The sequence below is a fragment of the Panthera uncia genome, chromosome A2, assembly GCF_023721935.1.
Source record: "Panthera uncia isolate 11264 chromosome A2, Puncia_PCG_1.0, whole genome shotgun sequence".
In the NCBI taxonomy this organism is placed as follows: domain Eukaryota; kingdom Metazoa; phylum Chordata; class Mammalia; order Carnivora; family Felidae; genus Panthera; species Panthera uncia.
Genome location: NC_064816.1, coordinates 152360749 through 152382549, shown reverse-complemented (window position 1 = coordinate 152382549; position 21801 = coordinate 152360749). Strand labels below are relative to the sequence as shown.

The 21801-nt window shown below is 37.8% G+C and overlaps 1 protein-coding gene across 13 annotated transcripts in view; it reads left to right on the top strand.

The window, feature by feature from the left end:
- The window catches only part of TPK1 (thiamin pyrophosphokinase 1), a 349214-nt gene that overhangs the window by 141367 nt on the left and 186046 nt on the right, over positions 1–21801 (top strand). For 7 of the 13 annotated variants that reach the window (XM_049642042.1, XM_049642040.1, XM_049642043.1 and 4 more), the window contains one exon: positions 2581–2650. The exons of the other annotated variants lie outside the window; for them this stretch is intronic. In XM_049642042.1, coding sequence (XP_049497999.1) covers positions 2581–2650 — 70 coding nt within the window. The remainder of the gene's footprint in view (positions 1–2580; positions 2651–21801) is intronic. 13 annotated transcript variants of the gene reach the window in all.

Below are 21801 nucleotides of genomic sequence, written 5' to 3'. Positions count from 1 at the left end.
AACAGGAATAGGGGCGCCTGGGTGGCTCAGTGGGTCAAGTGTCGGACTTTGGCTTAGGTCATGATCTCACGGTCTGTGAGTTCGAGCCCCATGTCAGGCTCTGTGCTGACATCTCAGAGCCTGGAGGCTGCTTCGGATTCTGTGTCTCCCTTTCTTTCTGCTCCTCCCCCTCTCTTGCTCTGTCTGTCTCTCTCTCAAAAAAAAAATAAAAATAATAAAAATAAAAACGTTAAAAAAAATTAAAAAAAAATTTTTTTAACATTTATTTATTTTTGAGACAGAGAGCATGAACAGGGGAGGGTCAGAGAAAGAGGGAGACACGGAATCTGAAACAGGCTCCAGGCTCTGAGCTGTCAGCACAGAGCCCGACGTGGGGCTCGAACCCACGGACCGCGAGAACATGACCTGAGCCGAAGTCGGACGCTTAACCGACTGAGCCACCCAGGCGCCCCAACGTTAAAAAAATTTTAAACAGGAGTAGATATGGACACATTTGCTTCCTATGATCTAAATACTTCTCTTTTCATAAACTGCTCTAAAAATGTCAATGTGAATTTAGGCATAAGAAGTAACAGAAATTAGAGAAAGTTTTAGGATTGTGAAAGTAACACTAATCTTCCCTGAACTAGATTTATTGATAAGCAGTTGTTCGGAGTTGTTCAGTGAAACTTCCTTCTCCCTTCCTTGTCTTCCCATTACATTTTGTTGCCTTTATTATAGTTCCCTGAGAATCTATAATGCATCCTGTACATTTGCTTCAGTCTCTCTTTCTTCTGCCAAATTGTGAGCCTGGGGTATTAAGTGTGTTGGTTACTCACCTTATTATTCTGTTTGTGGCCTGGAACATAACAAGTATGAATGTTGAATTCAACCGATCCTTGACAAATACTATGCTGTGAAGTTGACAATTCACTCTATTTGCTAATCCTTAGCCACTGCGAAACTATTACTTAGATTTCCTTATTAGTTGGTTGAATCACTTTTTATATAAAAAGATTTAATATATGTTAATTTTGTATAAAGATAATTGTTTTATGTACTCAGAGGGTAATTACTGATAGTTTACCATCTGTCTCTATTTTAATCAGTCTCTTCTGTCTTCCTATTCAGTTGTTGTATGCCGTGTTTTATATATGAGACCCAGTGTAGTTTTTGATGGTTTTGAACTTTGGGGTTTCAATATTTAGAAAATGTGCAGAATATTCTGTGATCTTCTTGAAGTTATGTTTGTGGCTTATTTGAATTTGGGTGTCCTTCCTCCTAAGGAAATATATATTGTCAATAATTGGTAAAATGAGAAGGGAAGGGGATTTTGTAAGTGCCAGAAAATGACGCAGTAGCTCCAAAGAGTAGTGTTTCTTCTGAAGGTGCTGGTGCCTAGGGTCTTTGCTGATCTTTGTGGCCCTAGTGACTTTGGTTTTAACAGCTGTGTGGGGACAGAGACAAGCTTTGGTTTGTTCGAGATGAGGAATTGGAATCTGGGACATATCTGCATTCACTGTCCTTGCCCAGGATAAAAAATAAAATTTGATCTGAAACCTTTTGGTAAAGAATATCTATCTATCTATCTATTTATAATTTTTTTTAAAGTTTATTTATTTTTTTGAGAGACAACATGAACAGGGGAGGGGCAGAGAGAGAGGGAGTCACAGAGTCCAAAGCAGGCTCCAGGCTCTGAGCTGTCAGCACAGAGCCCGACGCAGGGCTCGAACCCACGAACCGTGATATCATAACCTGAGCCGAAGTCAGACGCTTAACCGACTGAGCCACCAAGGCACCCCAAGAATATTTAAAAAAGAAGAAAAGAAGGAACTGATGATAAGATACTGAACATTTCTGGGAAAATTGGAAATGAGAGCAGTAATGACAACAAGAAAATAGTAGTTCGTGGGCTAAGAGAATTTCAAGGAACAACTGCTCAGTAGCTCCAAATCCTAGAGTGAAAGCAAGACGTAAAAGTCCCGGTTGGAGAGACAGCCAGTCTTACCCGAAAGTCTTGGTATTTCCCGAATTTTACTTTTGTGCCATCTCATAATTTTTACTGTGTGCACACATTACCTAGATTGTTACTTAATATCTTAAAACAGGCTTATGACATTATGTTTATGATTTTATTTTTAAAAGAAAATGGTTATATCACAACAACATATGGAAACCCATACCTGCCATCAATAGAACACATCTGTAAAATTAATCGAGGAAGGGAACGAAGTGAGAACTATGTCCTGTTGTCTCCTGTTGAGCATGAATCCTATCTTCTCTTGTAAATAAGGAAAATAAGCTTTGAGAGAGACTGAAGACGCCCAATACACTCCTCCCCTTTGATTTTATAGGAGGAATTAAGAAAGATGCAAAAAAGAAACACTGTCTTAGGTGATTCTGTCTAACTTGACCGTGTGCTATGCAGGATCCCTTGCGGTATGTCGTACAGAGGTCACGGGCTGAATGTGACAGGTCCAAAGCGGGAAGGAAGCATTGACATTGTGCATGTCTGAGTGCCTACTTTGTGATGTTTATCATTTATGCGGTGCTGCTCTAAGCTTCTTATATTGAAATACTCTTTGTTTTTTCTATTTGAAGCTCTTTTAAGAGCCTGTGCTGATGGAGGTGCTAACCGCCTATACGATACCATGGAAGGAGAGAGGGAAAGGTATGCTTTCTTCCAGTCAGTGTCAAAAATACCACTAATTCTATTCTTGGGTTGGTTTTCTTCTCTCCTTGGTAAATGATGACTATTAATTTTACTTCGAAGGGAACAGAAAACCGCCTCAGTGAGAGACCTGCTCCGCCATGTTAATATTATTTCTTTGTTTTGAATGTATCTCTTAGGATAACTAGGCCAACCATGTTATTTATTTATGTGCTTATTTATGTATTCATTTATGCTTAAAGTTTATTTTTGAGAGAGAGAGAGGGTGCACATGCGTGAGTGGAACAGGGGGGAGAGGGGCAGAGAGAGGGAGGCAGAGGGTCTGAAATAGGCTCTGTGAGGAGAGCAGACAGCCTGATGTGCGGCTGGGACTCACAAACCCTGGGATCATGACCTGAGCTGAAGTCGGACGCTAAACCGACTGAGCCACCCAGGTGCCCTGGCCAATCGTATTATTTAACAATCCCTCACTCTGCTACTTGAAAAGTCTCATTAAGTAGCATTATCAAATATTTGTATCTAGGGGGACTTTGAACATTGACTAAAATAAAACCAGTAATGATTATTTGAGTTGTTACTCAGTTTAAATGAAAGAAAACTGGCCTTGTAAACAAATGATACATTCTGTTGTAGAAGCAAGACTTTTGTATTAGTGTTAAGTAAAGCTAAATATAATTTAACTTCGTTACTTCTGAGTTATGCACCCACATATTTTAGGAGATAAGTTACTTATTTCTTTTTTTTAATGTTTATTTTTATTTTTATTTTATTTTTATATTTTTAACGTTTATTTGTTACTGAGAGACAGACACAGAGCACGAGCAGGGGAGGGGCCAAGATATGGAGAGACACAGAATCAGAAGCAAGCGTCAGGCTCTGAGCTGTCAGCACAGAGCCCGACATGCGGCTCTGACTCACAGACCGCGAAATCATGACCTGTGCTGAAGTCAGATGCTCAACCGACTGAGCCATCCAGGCACCCCAATAACTTACTTCTTAATGATTTGGTATCTGTACTGTCTGATTTCCCAGATCTTTGCATGATGAGCTATTTTTAGACCAGGGAATACGTTTGATGAAAGCAAATTTAAATCCAGCTCATTGCCAACATGTTTATGGTTCAACCTCTTGGCAAACATAAGAATTTATAGTCCAGATATGAGTAGACTAGCTGTGAAATTTAGTTCCGCTTCTATCATATGTGTTATTAAATGTACTGAAATGTTTATAGTTTGAGAAATCACCTCCTTGCTGCAAAAAATAAAATAAAAATATTATGATTCAACAAATCGCAGGTGTGAATTAAATATATGTAGTTTGAAATGAGGTAAAATACATCTTTATGGCATCAGAATTTTTAACTTCAGCCTTCCATTGGAGCTGCTTTTTGAAAGCAGCCCGTTGCTTACAGGAGGAAAGCATGTTTCCTTTGAGACGGGCCATACTAATGTCTCGGGCCCGGATGAATTATCAAGAACTATGGCACTAGAGACAGCCTAGGAAACAATTTAAATTCTTAACACTTTATGGTTCTTTATTTTTTAACTTTATGGATTCCTCTGACCATATTCCCTAAGACCTGACATGGACAGTGTATGAAAAATACTCTAAAAAGTGCCTGGGCCAGTTGGTTCAGGGAAGAGCATGATACCCAGGAGGCCAAGATTAGGACCTGGAGATTGCATTTCATGCCCGTAGCCGGCTTGCTGGCGAGGGATCTGGTACTGAGTGCTGTTTCCCTACGGGTAGGTGTAGCTCATGAACATAATTACATGAACCAGAGCTGTGAACAGATAGTAACACAGTGCTTCCCAACTCTGCTCTGACCGTCAGAACCATCTAGAATGCTTGTGAAAAAAGTACAGATTTCCCTGCTGATTGCTTTTATTAGAGAGAACATTAGAACACCCTAATAAGAGAGAGAAATGTGAACTTTCATTCACATTTAAAAGCAAAACAGGTGACCAGGGTGGTGGAGTGAGTATCATCATTTTTGCCCAGATTTCAAAATAATCATTTCTAATATTCTTAACACATTTATCAGTAATCTTATGGAAGACTTCCAAAAGATTTACATGATTTTATCTAAGAACCATTTGCCCATATATGAAGATGCTCGATAATAAGATGTACTTTCTGTTCCTTTTCTCATTATAATAATGTGTTTGCAATGATTCATACTCAGATACTTAGGGACAAGGCTGGCCTGGGTAGAGTGTCTAATAGGGAGCTGAGTAAACTAACTGCCCCATGTGGGAATTGAATCCTTAAGAGTAAATCTCATTAAATACAAACCATAACCAGTTATGCTAATTGGTTATAGGTGACTAAACGTGATTCCTATTTTTTCTCACATTTTTGTCAGAAAAGCAGAAAAACAGAATTAGAAAGGAGAAAACACAGGTTTTGAAAAGCCGAGTATGGTTTGTTTGTATTTATTTAATGCCGCATCTACAATGTAATACCTTATAATTATGCAATAAAACATGAATGTGTAGAGAATCTTCTCCAGCTGAGGACAAAATGAGCTGTTCACACATTTGAAATGGAAGGAAGGGAGACTGATGTAGACACCAAGAGAGGAGCAAGGGGAGGAAGAGATCCTGAGGAAGGACAGAGCTGAGGCGAACATCCGCAGTGACCCTATGTCTGATCCTTACCAAATGCATTCAGCTGTCTACACCATCTTCATAAATGTTTGTCGGGCTTTGTTTCAACTCTGAGAGGGGCCACTCCGTATTTATCAGGGTTGACTTTTCATAAAGAAGTCCGAAGTGTTTTTTATTGCTATGAAAATAATACATGATGATTTGAGCATATGTTAGGAGGCTGAGAGAAACAAAAAGGAGGCAAAAAAAAAAAGATCTGTTATTCCTTCCTAAGTAGTAAAGAGTTACATTGAGTCTTCCTATTGGTTCTGCTCTTTGGGAAGACAGAAAATGTGACTAATTTTTCTTGTTCAGGTGAATATAAGCTTGTAGAATGGAAGCTCGGTGGTGCCTAGAGAATGTGTGGGAGTATGAGAGATTCAACAAATATTTGTTGATAAATGAATATATTGTTGCAGTCACTCTGCTCTCTCTTCCCATAAAGTTTTGAGTGACTTTGATTGACCCTCACATTTTAGATGAATGGATTACCTCTGCCCTGAGGACTGGCAGGTTCTGACTTGGGGGTGTGCTCAGTCTGGACATCAGACTGAGGCAGGTTGAAGACCCAGTCAGGGAATTGTAGGATGGGCACCGTCCATGACAGTGGGGTCTTAGCTTTGGTTATGGACTCAAGATTAAAGAGGAAGACATTTTAGGAAGACGCCATACTTTGTACTCCCATACTTTTTTTTTTTTTTCTTTAGTTGAGGGAAAAAAAATCTACTTATTTGGTTAGCCACTTTCTCCAACCTTATTTTTTAAATCATCTGAACTATCCCCACTGATTTCTGATTTCAATGTAATATTGAGAGTGGTATATTATATCCTATATTATATATATTTTTTATGATGAAATATAGTTGATACACAATGTTACATTACTTTTAGTTATGCAACATAGTGATTCCATAACTCTGTTTCCATACTTTTTTTTTTAATGTTTATTTTCTTTTTGAAAGAGACAAAGAGACAGAACGAGACAGAGCGTGAGCAGGGGAGGGGCAGAGAGAGAGGGAGACAGAATCCGAAGCAGGCTCCAAGACTGACAAGGGGCTCGAACTCACAAACTGCGAGATCATGACCTGAACTGAAGTCAGACGCTTAACTGACTGAGCCACCCAGACGCCCTTGTTCCCATAGTCTTAACTGACTGTTTTCCAAATCCCAGATATCTGTTGTTAGAAATGTGGGGTACTATGGTGGTATATTAGATGTGTGGGCCAATACCCCCATTTCTGCAGCTTCAGCCTAATAATGAAGTCACATGTCTATATTTTGATAGGTGTCTGTGATTAAAAACTCGTTTGGTGGCTTCATAACATCCACCTCCTGCTTTCTGGCAAGTAGGTCAAACCCACCATTGATCTGAATCAGCATGGTAAAGCTCAGCCTTGTCAGAATAATCACAGGAGGCCAAAAGGAAAAAACAAATACGAGTGAGGCAGAATACGATTTTCTAGGAGGATTTTATGAAGCCGATTTCGCTTCTTACCCCTTGTTGATAGATTTTGGAGGGTTTTGTTTTTCTAGTGACAGTTTTATTAACGTTAAATTAGATCAGGAAAGTGTAAATTGTCCACGTCAAAGAATATGAAAAGATTGTTACTTATGGGTACCAGGTGAACAGTAAGGATTATAGGAGAGTTAACCTCCGCCCTCCTCCCATACCCAGTCATTGCTATGTCTGCATCTTTCCCAGATACCCTAAGAGAACCACTTCTCCTCTCATCAGTTCCTAACCAAGGGTGGAGAAGTTGTTAACTATGCAGTAATTAACCACCTTTTCCACCAGAGGGAATATTACAAACATATAGAGAAGTACACAGACTATAATGATAGAGCTCAATGAATTTTTACAAAGGGGAGCACATGAACGAACAGTACTGAGATCAATAAATAGAGTATTAGCAGCATTGCAGAGGCCTTCTTCATGCTCCCAACCCCCAATTGCCATCTCCCCTCACAGGACACTGTCTGACCTACTTAATGTTAGATTCATTCTACCTATCTCTGGCCTTTATAAAATGGGAATATATTGAATTTTGACTGTGTGGCCTTTTTTTTTTTTTTTTTTTTTTTTAGGATATAGAATTGATAGCTCTTTGAACCCGAAAAATGGATTAAGAAACATTGCTATAGGTTCTTAGAATTGTGGTCACAACTAATTATGGTAGGAGGTGGAAGAAGTGAGGGAATCAAGTAGAATAGGAGAGGTATGGAGACCAACTAGAATCACAAAATCAATGCCACACGAAAGTTATTTGACGGTACGGGAAAAATAGTGGATATTGATGATTCTTTAAAAAAATACTTTTCAAGGGACGTCAGCATTTGTAGACCTTATTCTGTTAAAAAGTTGAGGTAAACTAATCAAAAATAAAATACAATTACAGTTAAAAATAAAATTAGCTTTTGAATGAGACAGGATCCCTCAAAAATATAATCCAGTGACAGAATTAAGAATGTAGCATCTAGCTTATGATTCATTCATTCATTTTATTCATTCAAACTTTTATTGAATAACTTCTCTGGTTAGATATTTTGATAGTTACTGTGAATATATAAATAAATGATTCCTGCCCATAAAAAACTTAGAGTGATACAAGTAAAGAAGAAATTAGTGTGCAATATGTAGATTATAAAGCACATAATGAGAAAATTCTAGTCCAGTGCGATAGGTTCTATGACAAAAACACAGAGAATGGACAGTTAATCCAGAATGGGCGTATCAGAAATAATCCCGAGGATCCTACTGGAGTGTAAAAGGTTAGGGACACAGAGTGGGGTGTGTGTGTGTGTGTGTGTGTTGGATGACTAGCAGGGAGAAGGGGAGGTTCTCCTGTCTCCTGGATAAAATCTAAACTCCTGACCTTGAGAATCAGGGTTTGTCTTTTACTTCTCATTTTAGCCAAGCTGTTTCCTCTGTATTCTCCTTTGTCCTTTCTCCTTGCTGCCTGGGCTACAGAAGAAACTTTGGGTAGTTATTGATTAGCATGTATAAACCAGAGTGCCTTCTATCTAGAAAGATTTTGCATGTTTTGTCTGAAATCACATGTAGAATACATCCCACCTATTTTCAGAATATTTTATATTTACATTGCATTCAAATCCCTATCTAAATGAGTCTTTTATCATGAAATGAAGATCCTTGCCTTTAAATTCATTGGTATTCTGAGAGCAACAAGAATCTAATGTTAAATGTGATAATTTCTTTGAATTGTGATTCTAAAGGACATAGAGCCTTTGAAACTCATCTGTGTACTTGTCTGAGGGATAGCTGTGGATTTTGGTATCGTTAGTGTGTAAGGACTTGAAATGGGGTGTGGTGGTATGGTTTCCTGGTTAGTTTTCTCAGAATAATTGATGAATCCAGCATCCTGAATGGGAGATCCTACAGATGATCATATGAACATTATTCTAGCTTAGCTCAGATGGTGAAGGGCTGCTCTCTGTTGAATTTAAAAGATCAGCATCCAGTAAAAATTCCTTGAAATCACACAGATGACCCTTCACGTAAACAGTTGTTAACGTTATGGGTTGAGGAGGAACTTGTGGGGCTCCCGCAGAAAAGGAGGGCTCATTCTTGATTGCTTACTCCCATCAGACCATTAATTTTCTCACACATAGAATTTCAGGCTTCCTAGCTTTATATATTCTCTCAGCTTTCTTATCAGCAGATCAATACCACTTTTCTGAGCGATCAAGTAGAATAAAGCTGACCTGACTCTAAAGCTTACTGTGCCCTGGCTAAACCAACTTCAGAATGGGATTTAAATAAACTGAATAATAAGAGGTTCTGATGTTACAGATTATCCTCCAAAGTCATTGTCGTTATCATTAAACCAGGCACCTGGCAGCAAGAATCAGACATCCTCTTGAAGGAAGCATTGACCTGTTTCCATAGGATTACCTTTGAACAATTTTGTCCTCTCTGTCCATTCACCGCAACAGCAGGATTTCCACGTTGGGAACTGTGAAGTGAGAGGGCACAGACTCCTTAGTGAGGTCAGGATTCAAAATCTGATCTGGCGACTTCATTACTATGAGACTTTGGCCAAGTAATTCCACTTCCTTGAGCTGTAGTTTCTCTATCTGCGACATTTCAAGGAGAGATCAGGATCTTCTGGAGTACTCAGCGAAATCATAATGAAGAAGTGTATTACTCGGGCTGGTTATACAAGAATTGGATAAACCAAAAAAAAAAAAAAAAAAGAATTGGATAAACCAAGAGGGTGGAGGGTGGCTGTTCAAAGCTACGATGTGATGAATTACAGAATAGTTAAATGCGTGTATGATATACGTTTCAATAATAGCTGTAAATATTCTTTCATGGTTAGTGCGTCGCATGTGGTAACTGAATAGCTTCCAGCTCTTTTCATATTGTTGAAATGAAGGAATACGGTGTTCAGCTTCTCTGATTCCTTTTTTTGTTTGTTTGTTTTTAGTCAGCTTTGTTCAGGTATAATTTCATACAATAATATCCACCCATTTTAAGCACACAATTCAACAAACTTTGAAGTAATCTACAGGTATATCCACCGGCAATCAAGATCAGAACATGTCCATCATCCCCAAAAGTTCCCTCATGTCCCTTTGCATCCGTTCCCAACTTCTGTATCCTAGCTCCTGCAGCCTTCTGGAATGTCCTATAAATGGAGTCATTCAGCTTGTTGTCTTTTGTATCTGACTTTTGTGACTGATCACATGCTTCTGAGATTGAGCTTGTGACTGTATCAGTAGTTTGTTCCATTTCTCTGTTGAGTGGTACTCCATTGTATAGGCCCACCAACAATCGTGTTTGTTCCCTCAAGGTAGTTGATAGACTTGATTCTTAAGAATTGTCTTTTTAGTTGGGATCTGTTACCACTTTTTGCAAGTGATTCTTTGGGAGGAATGTTAGTTCTTGTAGTCAGAACCAAACATAATTTTCAAAGTTGGCACTTCCACCGTGGAAGGGATATAAAGAGTAGCAGAGACTCATATAATGCCTATATTTGCCGTCTCTTAGTGAAAATCTTGCAAAAGCTTGCTCAGTACTGTTCGTTTTTTATGGAACGAGGCAACAAATATAAAAATTGTTGTGGAATAAGTTGGTGTCAAGGATCTGAGCAGATACTGTGATCTCAATAACGTCTAATGTTTAGGACAATTGATTTCAGTCTCCCTGTGACTGTAATTTTCTGAGTGATTGGCCTTCATTTAAACTAATGCTCACGCATTTCATGGCATAGTTAAAAAAAAATATACCTTCAGTTTGTGTGAACACATATAGAAAGAAAACAAGTTTGTACTTGCTTAAGGAAAACCAAAGCTCACTGGTTTACCTTGATTTCTTGTAAGCCTAGCCTTAAGCAATTATTTAGTCATTTGCTTTGACAAGTTTCCATTAAAAAGTATTTGTGCCATCAAATTACTAAGTCTGTAAGCGTGTCAACATTACTGGGCCTTTGAATTAAAATGATGGAAGGTAAAAATGATTAGCACATTTAAAAGAAAATTTGTAATAGGAGTCTTTATTAAAGAACCCTACACAATAAACTGTGAAGACATATTTTTCTTGAATTGCTGATTGAATTAGTTTCCTAATATATTTTAGTCTGTTGGTTATCAAATGCTATAAATCAGAGATCTCAAAGTTATCCATGCATAGCTCTGAATCATTTGGGGGGATGTGGGGAGACAGAATATGTATGCAAAGATGCTATGTTTGTCAGATCATGCATGAAGTCAAAATAAATTTTCAGAGTGAAATCATTTTAAGCAGCCGCAGGAAGTCAGTTTACAACTAAATTTAATCAGAGGCATTGTTCTTTATGGCTATTCTATTTCATAAAGTATGTTCCTGACAAAACCCTTTTCCTTTCCTGCACTGTGGATGGAGACTTCAGAAATAAATTACCTTCAGATGATTTTTCAGAGAAACCTGGATCATCTGTCAAAAGTTCTGAGTAACACATGGCTCTTTTAATTTTACTTTTTAAAAAGAAAGGAACCTGAATTGTCTTAGCACTTGTCAGTACAATGTAAGAGCTCATGTTTTTCAAGTTTTTTGTTTTATTTTCAGTATATTATAGATTGCTGAGTTAGGAGTAATAATTGAGAGTCACATATGTGTGTATGTGTATAAATATGTTGATTAAAAAGTTGTAGAACGGTCCTTCGCTGTCTGATTTTTCAGACTCGTTTCAGTGTGTGCGCATATGTGAGTGCACCCCCACATGCACCTAGATATTTCCTGTTTCTCGTTATTAAAATTTTGGTATTGTATTATGAGACCAAGAATAAGCACAATAACTCCCAACAACAGGAAACAGTACTATTCGTTGACACATCGTTATAAGACATGAAATTTGAGTGGATGCTGGATTTGTACCTGCGCCAGCTATGGGGACAGAAAAGTGACAGCTGGAATTCAGTGGGAGCAAGGGCTAGTTAATAAATTTTGTGGGAATATATCCAAATGGCACTTACACCAGGATAAGCTCTGGACTTTTACTTACAGTCCTGGCTTAGTGATCTGAGAGGTGTTTGACACCGTATTCCTTGAAGGCTCCAATTTTGTCTCTAGCCAGAAGTTGGAGAATATGCCGAAGAGTCTCAGAAAGGCTATTTAAAATACAACCAAAAACATTTTATCACTGCAAGAATAAAATCATTGTGTGTATGTATATGTGTGTATGATATATATGATGTAAATACCATATTTGTGTGTGTGTGTGTGTATATATTATGTCTAATGTGCTTATCTCTGGATACTCTATCACTTCAGAAAGTCGGGGGAAGGGAACTTAAGTGATGAACAAGGAGACACTAGTGTATAAATGCCCAGGCTCATAGGAACTATAATTTAAAAAATCATGAACATTAAAGATGTTGACTTACCAATCCGAATTGTATGATTTGGAATTGCACTTAGTACTTTTCTCGCATGAGATTCGCCATGTTTTGCCTGAACTGTAGGGAAGAAGTTGTCGGTCCCACAGGATTTCGATCCATGAGCTCTGTTTTCAGCTTTGGATGCTTGGTTACGTCCATTTCTGCTGGATGCCGTGTTGGGGTGCCTGACACCTGGGACCTGCTCCTCAGGGCAGGAGCAGCCGTGAAGGGAGCACTTGTGTGAGCACTAGCACTCTTTAGCAATGGTTATTTAAAATATTGGTGCCATCTAGGGGCGCCTGGGTGGCTCAGTCGGTTAAGTGTCTGACTTCAGCTCAGGGCATGATCTCCCCATTCGTGAGTTGGAGCCCTAGCTTGGGCTCTGCGCTTAGAGCTCGGAGCCTGCTTGGAGCACTCTCTCTCTGCCCCTCTCCTACGTGCTCGCTCTCAAAAATAAGTAAATGTTAAAACAAATATTGGTGCCATCGAAATACTGATCCTACTTGGTCAGTTATTTTTCAAAACCATGGGAGTATACACTGAAAGGTCAAGGAATTAGTTTTAACGTCACACGGAGATACTTTTTTATAGAACACCATGTCTGACCAACTTATAAAACCCTATTCTATAACAAAACCCTCTTTTAAAATTCTTTCATAAAATCCCTCTTCTGCTTTCTTCCAAGCCATATACACTCCTTTCAAAACTCAGTTCCCTTGGGTTTCCCCAGAAGTCTTTGTTTCCTCAGACCTAATTCAGGATAAATTAAAATTTTCTAGGCAATAATTACGTATCATTGCATATTATGTTAAAATTATCTGTGGGTGTTTCTACTTAATTTCACACAATTCTTTGTTGTTGTTTTATTTATCTTGGGAAATAACTCTGGCACGTAGGACCCAATTTAACAAATAAAAGATGATAAATAAATATTTTTGTTTTCATTTAAAAAAATTTACGTTTATTTTTGAGAGCGAGAATGCGAGCAGGGGAGGGGCAGAGAGAGAGGGAGACACAGAATCTGAAGCAGGCTCCAGGCTCAGCACGGACTGTGCCACCCAGGTGCCCCGATAAATAAATAATTTTAATTGAGCAGTCTTACTCCTTTTTAGATAGCTTTCCCTGAAAATAATAATCATTTCCCCACAGGCCATAGATGACAAATCCTAAATAAACCTCAGTGAGGGTATTTGGTGGCTAGATTTCTTGCTTTACCAAGTGGAGTTCATTGTCCTTCTGAGATGTTCTCTCACCCCGTACTTCCCTTATCGTAACATTTATCACAACACGTTGGAACCACTTCTTTCCATGTTCCCACCCGCCTATAACCCCAGTGGAAAGCATTGTACTGTCTCTGGCTCTTTCACCATCTCATCCCCAGGAACTAGGTCACTATGTGCTTAATAGTTATTAAAGAATGATTAGACACGCTCTTCCATAAAAATTTAATGTCTTCAACTTTCACAGATTAAGTATGAAAGCATATTCCTGACCCAGTAAAGCAATTCTTAAAGTTGCTTTTATTTAAGAGGAGAATCAGAGACTGATACTAAAAGCTCTTTTGTTAACGTTGTTAGGAACTTCTTATTTAACTTTTTGTCGCATTGAGGGCTTCTGGTTGTAAAGAACAGAGGAACTCTGACCAGTGTAAACAACAACAAAATCAGTCGAAAGTATTATAACTAACAGTAAGTGGAAGGACTGGAAAGTTGGGCTTGCGAGGAAATCTGCCAGAATCTAGAAACCAGACCCGCAGTTGCGTTTGTGTTCTAAGAGCAAGTGTGAGCTGGGCACTGGGTGCTGCCCTTGAATTCCCAGTGGCCTGTCTTTTCTTGTGTAAGGACATACGAGTGACTGACCCCCCTGAGGTGGCGAAGGGGGAAGACTGCCTGCGCCCTTGATGGGAAGGCTGACATACGGAGACCCCTGACTGGAGGCGGCTGTGCTTAGCACCGGGATCCACTCCGGGTTCTCTTCGGTGAACATGGGTAGGGACGACCAGATGCAAATACAGACACAAACGACATTTCCACAAATGCCCCCGCCCCCAGCGCTTTCTCTTTGGCTGCCGTGCTATCATCATGGTTTGGGATCTTCTCAGGGTCTCTCGTAATCTGCATACTTCTGCTACCCTGGGTTCTCCTCTAACTTAAAGTTTACTGTGATGTAAAATGCCCCTCGATCTGTGATTTTTTTTTTTATTCCTCACACTCTCGATGACCGTGAAAAGGAATTAAATGGTTACCTGTCATACATAGAAGTGATAAAAATACCTCCCGTGCGTTCTGAGAAATTTAATAACATTCCTCACAGACTTTTTAAAAAGGGTATATAGTATATGTACACTACCTCGGTTTTAGAAAAGCTTGCTTTTAATCAGATGATTCTATTTTCCCTGAGCTCATGGTATCATGCGTTTTTTTTCTAAGTAAACTCCTTAAAACCCCACTCTTACGATTCATGATTTTCCTCTGGGACTTGGGATATTTTTTAGATCTCTTTTGCTTTTAAAAATATCTTCCTTTCCCAGGGCACCTGGGTGGCTCAGTTGGTTAAGTCTTAGACTTCAGCTCAGGTCATGCTCTTAGGGCTTGTGAATTTGAGCCCCATGCCGGGCTCTGTGCTGATAATTCAGAGGCTGGAGCCTGCTGTGTCACCCTCTCTTTCTGCCCTTCCCTGGCTCAGGCTCTGTCCCTTCTCTTGCAAAAATAGATAAACATTAAAAAAAATTAAAAAATATACACATATATATATACATGTATACATATATATACGTATACATATACATATACATATACGTCTGTGTGGGTATATATATATATATGTATATATATATATGTATATATGTGAGTGTGTATATATATATATATATATATATGTACATATATATCTTCCTCTCCATGAATGTATAACCAAGACACATTTACATCATTGAGCATAAGGTTTTCTTTACTTGATCTGAATCTTTGTGACAATTAAGAGAATAACTTATTCTCCTAATTTGTACTCTATAAAAAGGAATCATTGCTTTAAAGGACAGCTTTGCTTTAATAATATGGTAATACAGATATTTAAAAAATTTCCTTGATTTGTCGTTTTAAGATGAAATTTGCCCAGCTCTATTTCTTTTATTTCAAGAAAATTTAGGAGAGGTTTATAGATGGAAAAAAATGTTTTCTGACTTGAAGAATAGTACTTAAAAAGGCAGCTGAAGCTAGAAGCTTAGAATGCAGTTTTCTTTGTACTGCTCTCATCATGTTTTTTACTTCATGCAAAATTCACTTATTTATCACTAGCGGCCTCTAGTGTGTATTCAATTTGTTCCTGCTAGGCTGTACATTAGTAGGTTATTAGTAACTAGAGAGCAGTTCCTTGTGTTAGGAACAAGAAAAACAACCTCAGTTTCCGTCATCTTCCCATTATATCAGTGAGTGAGAAGAAAAGTTTCACATAGTGGTGTGGTCTTATGATTCCTACTACCAATAATAGGGCTTTCGTGGTGAGTTTCCTCTGTGCAGTAGCTGTTCTCCAACGAACACTTCTGATGCGGTGCAGAGAAAGGGTTGATGGTTGTGCACGGCACTGATGCATTCTCACGCTTCAGTAGGATGGAGTCGTGAGGATACAGGTGGCAGTGGTTACCAAAAACAGCAATTTTAGCCAAACGTATATAGCAAAAGTCTGAACCAAACTGTGCTTTTTTTGTTCAATTTTAAACAAAACTGTATACAAGCAATCTCAATGAAATCATAATTATAAATGATAGCAGTAGAAAAAGAAATTCATTTAAATGAACCAAATCTGTACTATTTAGTATTTACCTTTTTTGATTACTGATGGAACTTTATTCTTTTTTCTTAACGGTATATCATCCCCTACCCTCACCTGCCTTCCTGCTTATAGAAGTAATATACAAGTTCATTATAATGAACTTGGGGAATGCAGGAAGATGCAAAGAAAAAATAAAAAGAACCTGAAACACCGTGATTCTCACTATTCACATTTTTACATACCTTTTTCAGTTTCGTATTTTTGTAAGCATGTTTCTCTTGCTGTGTGTGCACATGTCATAAACTAGGGATTTTTAGGCATATACTTTTACATTATACCAGTTTATTTTATTTATTTTTAAAAAATTTTTTAATTTAAATAAATTTTTAATTTATTTATTTTTGAGAGACAGAGAGAGACGGAGCATGAGTGGGGGAGTGGCAGAGAGAGAGGGAGACACAGAATCCAAAGCAGGCTCCAGGCTCTGATACTTTGGAAGCTTTATTTTAAACTTTCTTGAGGTAGGTCCAGAGCAACTTTTATTATGGGAATAATTTAGTCTTACTTTTATTTATTTTATTCATTTTTAAGAGAGAGAATACGCAAAGAAGGGGCAGAGAGAGAGGGAGACACAGAATGCAAAGCAGGCTCCAGGCTCTGAGCTACTAGCACAGAGCCTGATGCAGGGCTTGAACCCACGAACTGTGAGATCATGGCCTGAGCCAAAGTCGGACACTTAACCAACCGACTGAGCCACCCAGGTGCCCCAATTTAGTCTTACTTTTAAAGTGAGACTCTACTTAATGACCTGTTTATTACTGTGTCTCTGTAGTCTTGATGACTGGAGCATGGATTCTACCCAACTGTGTTTTATTTCTGGGAATTGTCGAGACCACTGGTTTCTGGTGATCATCCTAGCTTTTTACCTTCTATTAAAATTGGTCCCCTCATTTGGGGAGACCACAGATCTCTGACTTTCCCCTCACTGTGCGGTGGGCTAGAAACTGCCTCCAGAAAGAAAGCTGAGGCAATAATACAGCTCATCTCACCTGTTCCCCTTTTTCCAGCAAGTACTGTCCTGAGCTGCCTATTTTCTACTGTCCGGATACCACTGTTTCACATATTTTGTCTGGTTTTCTAGCTGGTTACAGTGGTTACAGGTTAATTCCCGTAGCACAGACAGTGATAGCAGTCCATATATTTTAATTTTTTAGCCACATAATTTGCATTGCTGATACTGAATTAGAGCAGTTACAGAATTAAATCTTCTTTTGTTTGTTCGCTACCTAGAATGAAATATACTTTCAGCAAGTCTCATGATTTTGTAAATGTGCCTCTTTTTATCACTTCTCTATTCATTGAAGTAAATCACAGGCCTTAAAAGTTTAAGTTGAGCTTGCTTAGGAATTGATAGCTTATGGTGTGGAGTAACTTTGCACGGCGCTCACACTGCTATTTGATTGTCAGGTAGCTCTGGTTGGGCATATTTCCAATAAGGGCCAAGATTTTGGGAGAACTAGGTTTGCATCTTGTGAAGGGAATGTAGCAAGAGGAGGAGGAGGAAACATTATGAATCTGTGTGACATCTATGTATGTTGCTTCCTATCTCTCAGACTTGGCTTTCTACCATAAAATTAGGATGTTAAAAATCAACTTTGGGGCACCTGGGTGGCTCATTTGGATAAGTGTCCGACTCTTGATTTTGGCTCAGGTCATGACCCCAGGGTTGGGGGGACTGAACCCATGTCAGGCTCTGTGCTGAGCATGGACCCAACTTAAGATTCTCTCTCTCCCCACCTCGGCCCCTCTTCCCTGGTTGCACGTGCTTTCTCTTTCTCTAAAATAAAAAGAAAAATCAACCTTATGGGACTATTATGAAAATCAACTAAAATTTTACTAATTAATAAGTATAAACTGCATGAATGAAATACAGAGACTGGCATATAAGAAGGATTCAAAAAATATTTCCCGAAAGTTTACTTCTATGGTAAGAGCCCTCAGATCTTTCTCCTTTTTGTACCTTTTTTTTTTTTTTTTTGGCTTTTTCTCTAATTCAACTTTTTTTTTTTTTGCAAAGTTATATTTTTCCCCTATCATTTCTGTCTCCTCACTCTGTCTTTAATCTTTATTTTAACTATGTGATACAGAGATTTTTATCTATATTTCCATTATTGTTACTTTTGTTTTTTCTAGGTATTTCAGTTATCTCATGTAGTTATTCTATAGTTATTTCATTAAAATCTTAAAAAAAAAAACCCATCCTCTGAGATCAATCAGTGTCAACAGCTTAAAATGTATGAACATGTCTACAGGTATTTGCATTTCTTTTGAATTTTATTGTTTTAAAGCACACTGTTAATACTAAAACTTAAGGGATGCGTCAAAATCTGTATTAAAAGAGAAGTCTATAGTAATAAAATTCTATATGAAAAAAAATCTCAACGTTACACTTCAGAGAAGTAGAAAAAGAACAAACTCATCCCAAAGTTAATAGAAGGAAGGAAATAAAGATTAGAACAGGAAGAAATGAAAGAAAAACATTTAAAAACTCAGTTAAAGTAAGAGTTGTTTCTTTGAAAAGATAAAAACCAAATTGAAAATCCTTACGCAGTCTAACCAAGGAAAAAAGAGACAAGATTCAAATAAAATCATAAATGAAGAAGACATTTTAATTCAGTGCCACAGGAAAAAAAATCATAAAGGACTATTATGAACAATTATGTGCCAACAAATTGGACAACCTAAAGGAAATAGATAAATTCCTAGAAGTATACAATAAAGCATACCAAGACTAAGTCAAGAAGAAATAGAAAGTATGAACAGATCAGTAACAAATAAGATTGAATTGGTAATCAAAAACCTTCCAACAGGAAAAGGCCAGAACGGATGGCATCACTGATGAATTTTTCTATTTTTTTAAAGAAAAATGAATACAAATACTGCTTAAACTCTCCCAGAATACAGAAGTAGAAAGAATGCTTCCATTTTTTAAAAATCAAGTCAGCATTACCCTGGTATAAAGCCAGAGATCCTAAAAGAAAACTATGGAACAATATCCCCGTTGAACATGTATAAAAAAATCCTTAACAGAATAGCTAACCAAATTTGAAGAACACATTAAAAGAATCACACACCATGACATGACCAAGTGGGATTTAACCTTGCTATGCAAGGATGGTTCCACATATCAACAGGTTACACCACAGTAACAGAATAAAGGACAGATCACATTATCATCTCAATAGATACAGGAAAAGCATTTAACAAAATTTAACATCCTTTTGTGATTAAAAACTCTCAAATTTCCTCAACATGGTAAAGTGTGTATGTGGAACACCTACAGCTAACATCATACTCAGTGGTGAAAAACTGAAAACTTTTCCTCTAATACCCGGAAAAAGGCAAGGATTCTCACCTCTCACCACCAATATTCAACATAGTACTAGATGTCCTAGCCAGAGCAATTATGCAAGAAAAAGAAATAAAAGGCAACCAAATCATAAAGGAAGAAGTAAAATGAGCTCTATTTGCAAATGGCATGATCTTATATCTCTAAAACTCTAATGACTCCACAAACACACACACACGCACACGCGCGCGCACCCACACCCACACACACACACATACACTAAAAAATAACCAAAAAATCTGTTGGAACAAAAAAACAGCAAAATTACGAAATCAGTGCCCCCAAATCAGCTGCATTTGTATACACAAACAAAAAATTATCTGAAAAGGAAACTAAGAAAACCATCCCATTTACAAAATCATTAAAAAAAAAACAAAAACCTAAAAGCTTAGGAATACATTTAACCAAGGAAGTGAAAGACTAGAACACTGAAAATGATAAAATGTTAATGATCTTATATTAACTGTTCTTTAAAAAATTTAATAAATAATAGGAAACTTTGGAGGTGTTGGGTATGTTGATGATGTAGGTTGTGGTCATGGCTTTATGGGTACGTCCTTATCTCTAAATTTATCAAGTTATATATAGTAGTTATAAGCAACTTGTATGTAAAAACAGGGTAAGAACATCGACATTTTTCTACAACTTGTTTTTTTTTTTTTTTTTTTTTACTTAACATGGAGTAGGCATTTCCTCTGGGACAGTTGTCAACTTTAGGATGAAGTCAACTAATCTTCAAGCTGCCTAATTTCCCTGTTAGGGTACACGATATTCTGTTTGACCTCTCCTGTATTATTGAAGATTTAGTTTTTTTCTCCTTATTATTATCGTACAGATACCCTATGTAGTATATTTTTGTAGGATAGATTTTCAAGTGGGGTTGCTGGTCTGTAAGTTGTATTCCACTCAGGATCCCAGTAGTCTGTGCTTTTATTTAGCCTAGCAACACTTGTTCTTCCTAATTTTTGACAAGTTCTTGTGTAAGTCAGTATCCTAGTATTGCTTTAATATTTATTTCCTTGATAAGTAGTTAGTTACCATGTTTTCATATACTTAGTGCTCTTTGTATTTGTTGTGTGACTTTTCCTTGTGTTAATAGCCTCTGACAGTTTTTCTACTGGATTTGTTTCCTTTACCACCTTGGAGTACTGTTTTATTTATATATATTTTAATGTTTATTCACTTTTGCGAGAGAGAGAGAGAGAAAGAGCACGAGCAGAGGAGGCACAGAGAGAGAGGGAGACACAAAATTTGAAGCAGGCTCCAGGCTCTGAGCTGTCAGCACAGAGCCCGACACGGGGCTCAAACCCACGGACCTTGAGATCATGATGTGAGCCAAAGTCAGACACTTAACCGGTTGAGCAACCCAGGTGACCCTGGAGTACTATTTTCATATTACATCCTATTTTCATATATATATATATGAAAATATATATATACACACACACACACATATTATATATTTTGCATACATAAAAATATTACTATTTTATAAGCACATTGGTACATTTTTATACAGTTTAATAGGATTTGTCACTGTGTGTTTTCTATTTCCTCAGAATATCTTTTGTCCAAAATTACACAACTATTTAAATATTTCTTGACATCTTTATTACATTTAGAGACTTATTTATGAAGACAGTTGAACTAATTGCTTCTAGATACACAGTCGTTTTTCCTTATTATAGTTTGGACCCCCCCTCTTTTGCCCCCCTCCCCTTATTTAAGTTACGCAGTTTTGCAGAGAATGTTAGCTCAGATCTTTGAATGATGACATCATTCATCATAACATTATGTCTCTACGTCCCCTCCTTTCTTTAGATGGAGTACCATTTTTTCCCTTGTATCTACAGCCATACTCTTTTTCAACAATGTTCTCAAACAGTCTTCTAACATTCCTTTAATCAAAATCTCATCCTTTTTTTAGCAACCAGTGCAAAGTGTTCCCCCCCTGCTTTGGTGATCCATTTGTAAAATACACAGGTTGACCACGGGTTGACCACATTAACACTGATGATTCAAACCCCTAGGGGAGTGACGTGGTTGTGTACAGAACTTTCTCCACGATGAAGTCTTTTTCCGTTTCCTTAAATGTGCATGCATGTGTGGAAGGCTATGGATGTAGTTGTCTGAGATCAAAGATGGGGCAGCCTGGGTTTGAATTTTGGCTGGAGCTCTCATTAGCCTTATAACAGGCTCCTTACTTAGCTTCTCTAGTAACATTTATTTTAGCTGGAAGCTTTAAACTGTGCTTGCTGTGTACCAGGATTTTCTAAGTGCTTTACATGAATTAACTCATAATCTCCACAACTGCTGTAGAGTAGCTTCATTTTACATGTGAGGAAATGAAGCTCAGACAAGCTCAGTCATTGGGACAAGCTAGGAAATAATGGGCCAGGCATAATAGGAAGTTGGTAATAAGTGTTTCTTTTCTCCTGCTTCTT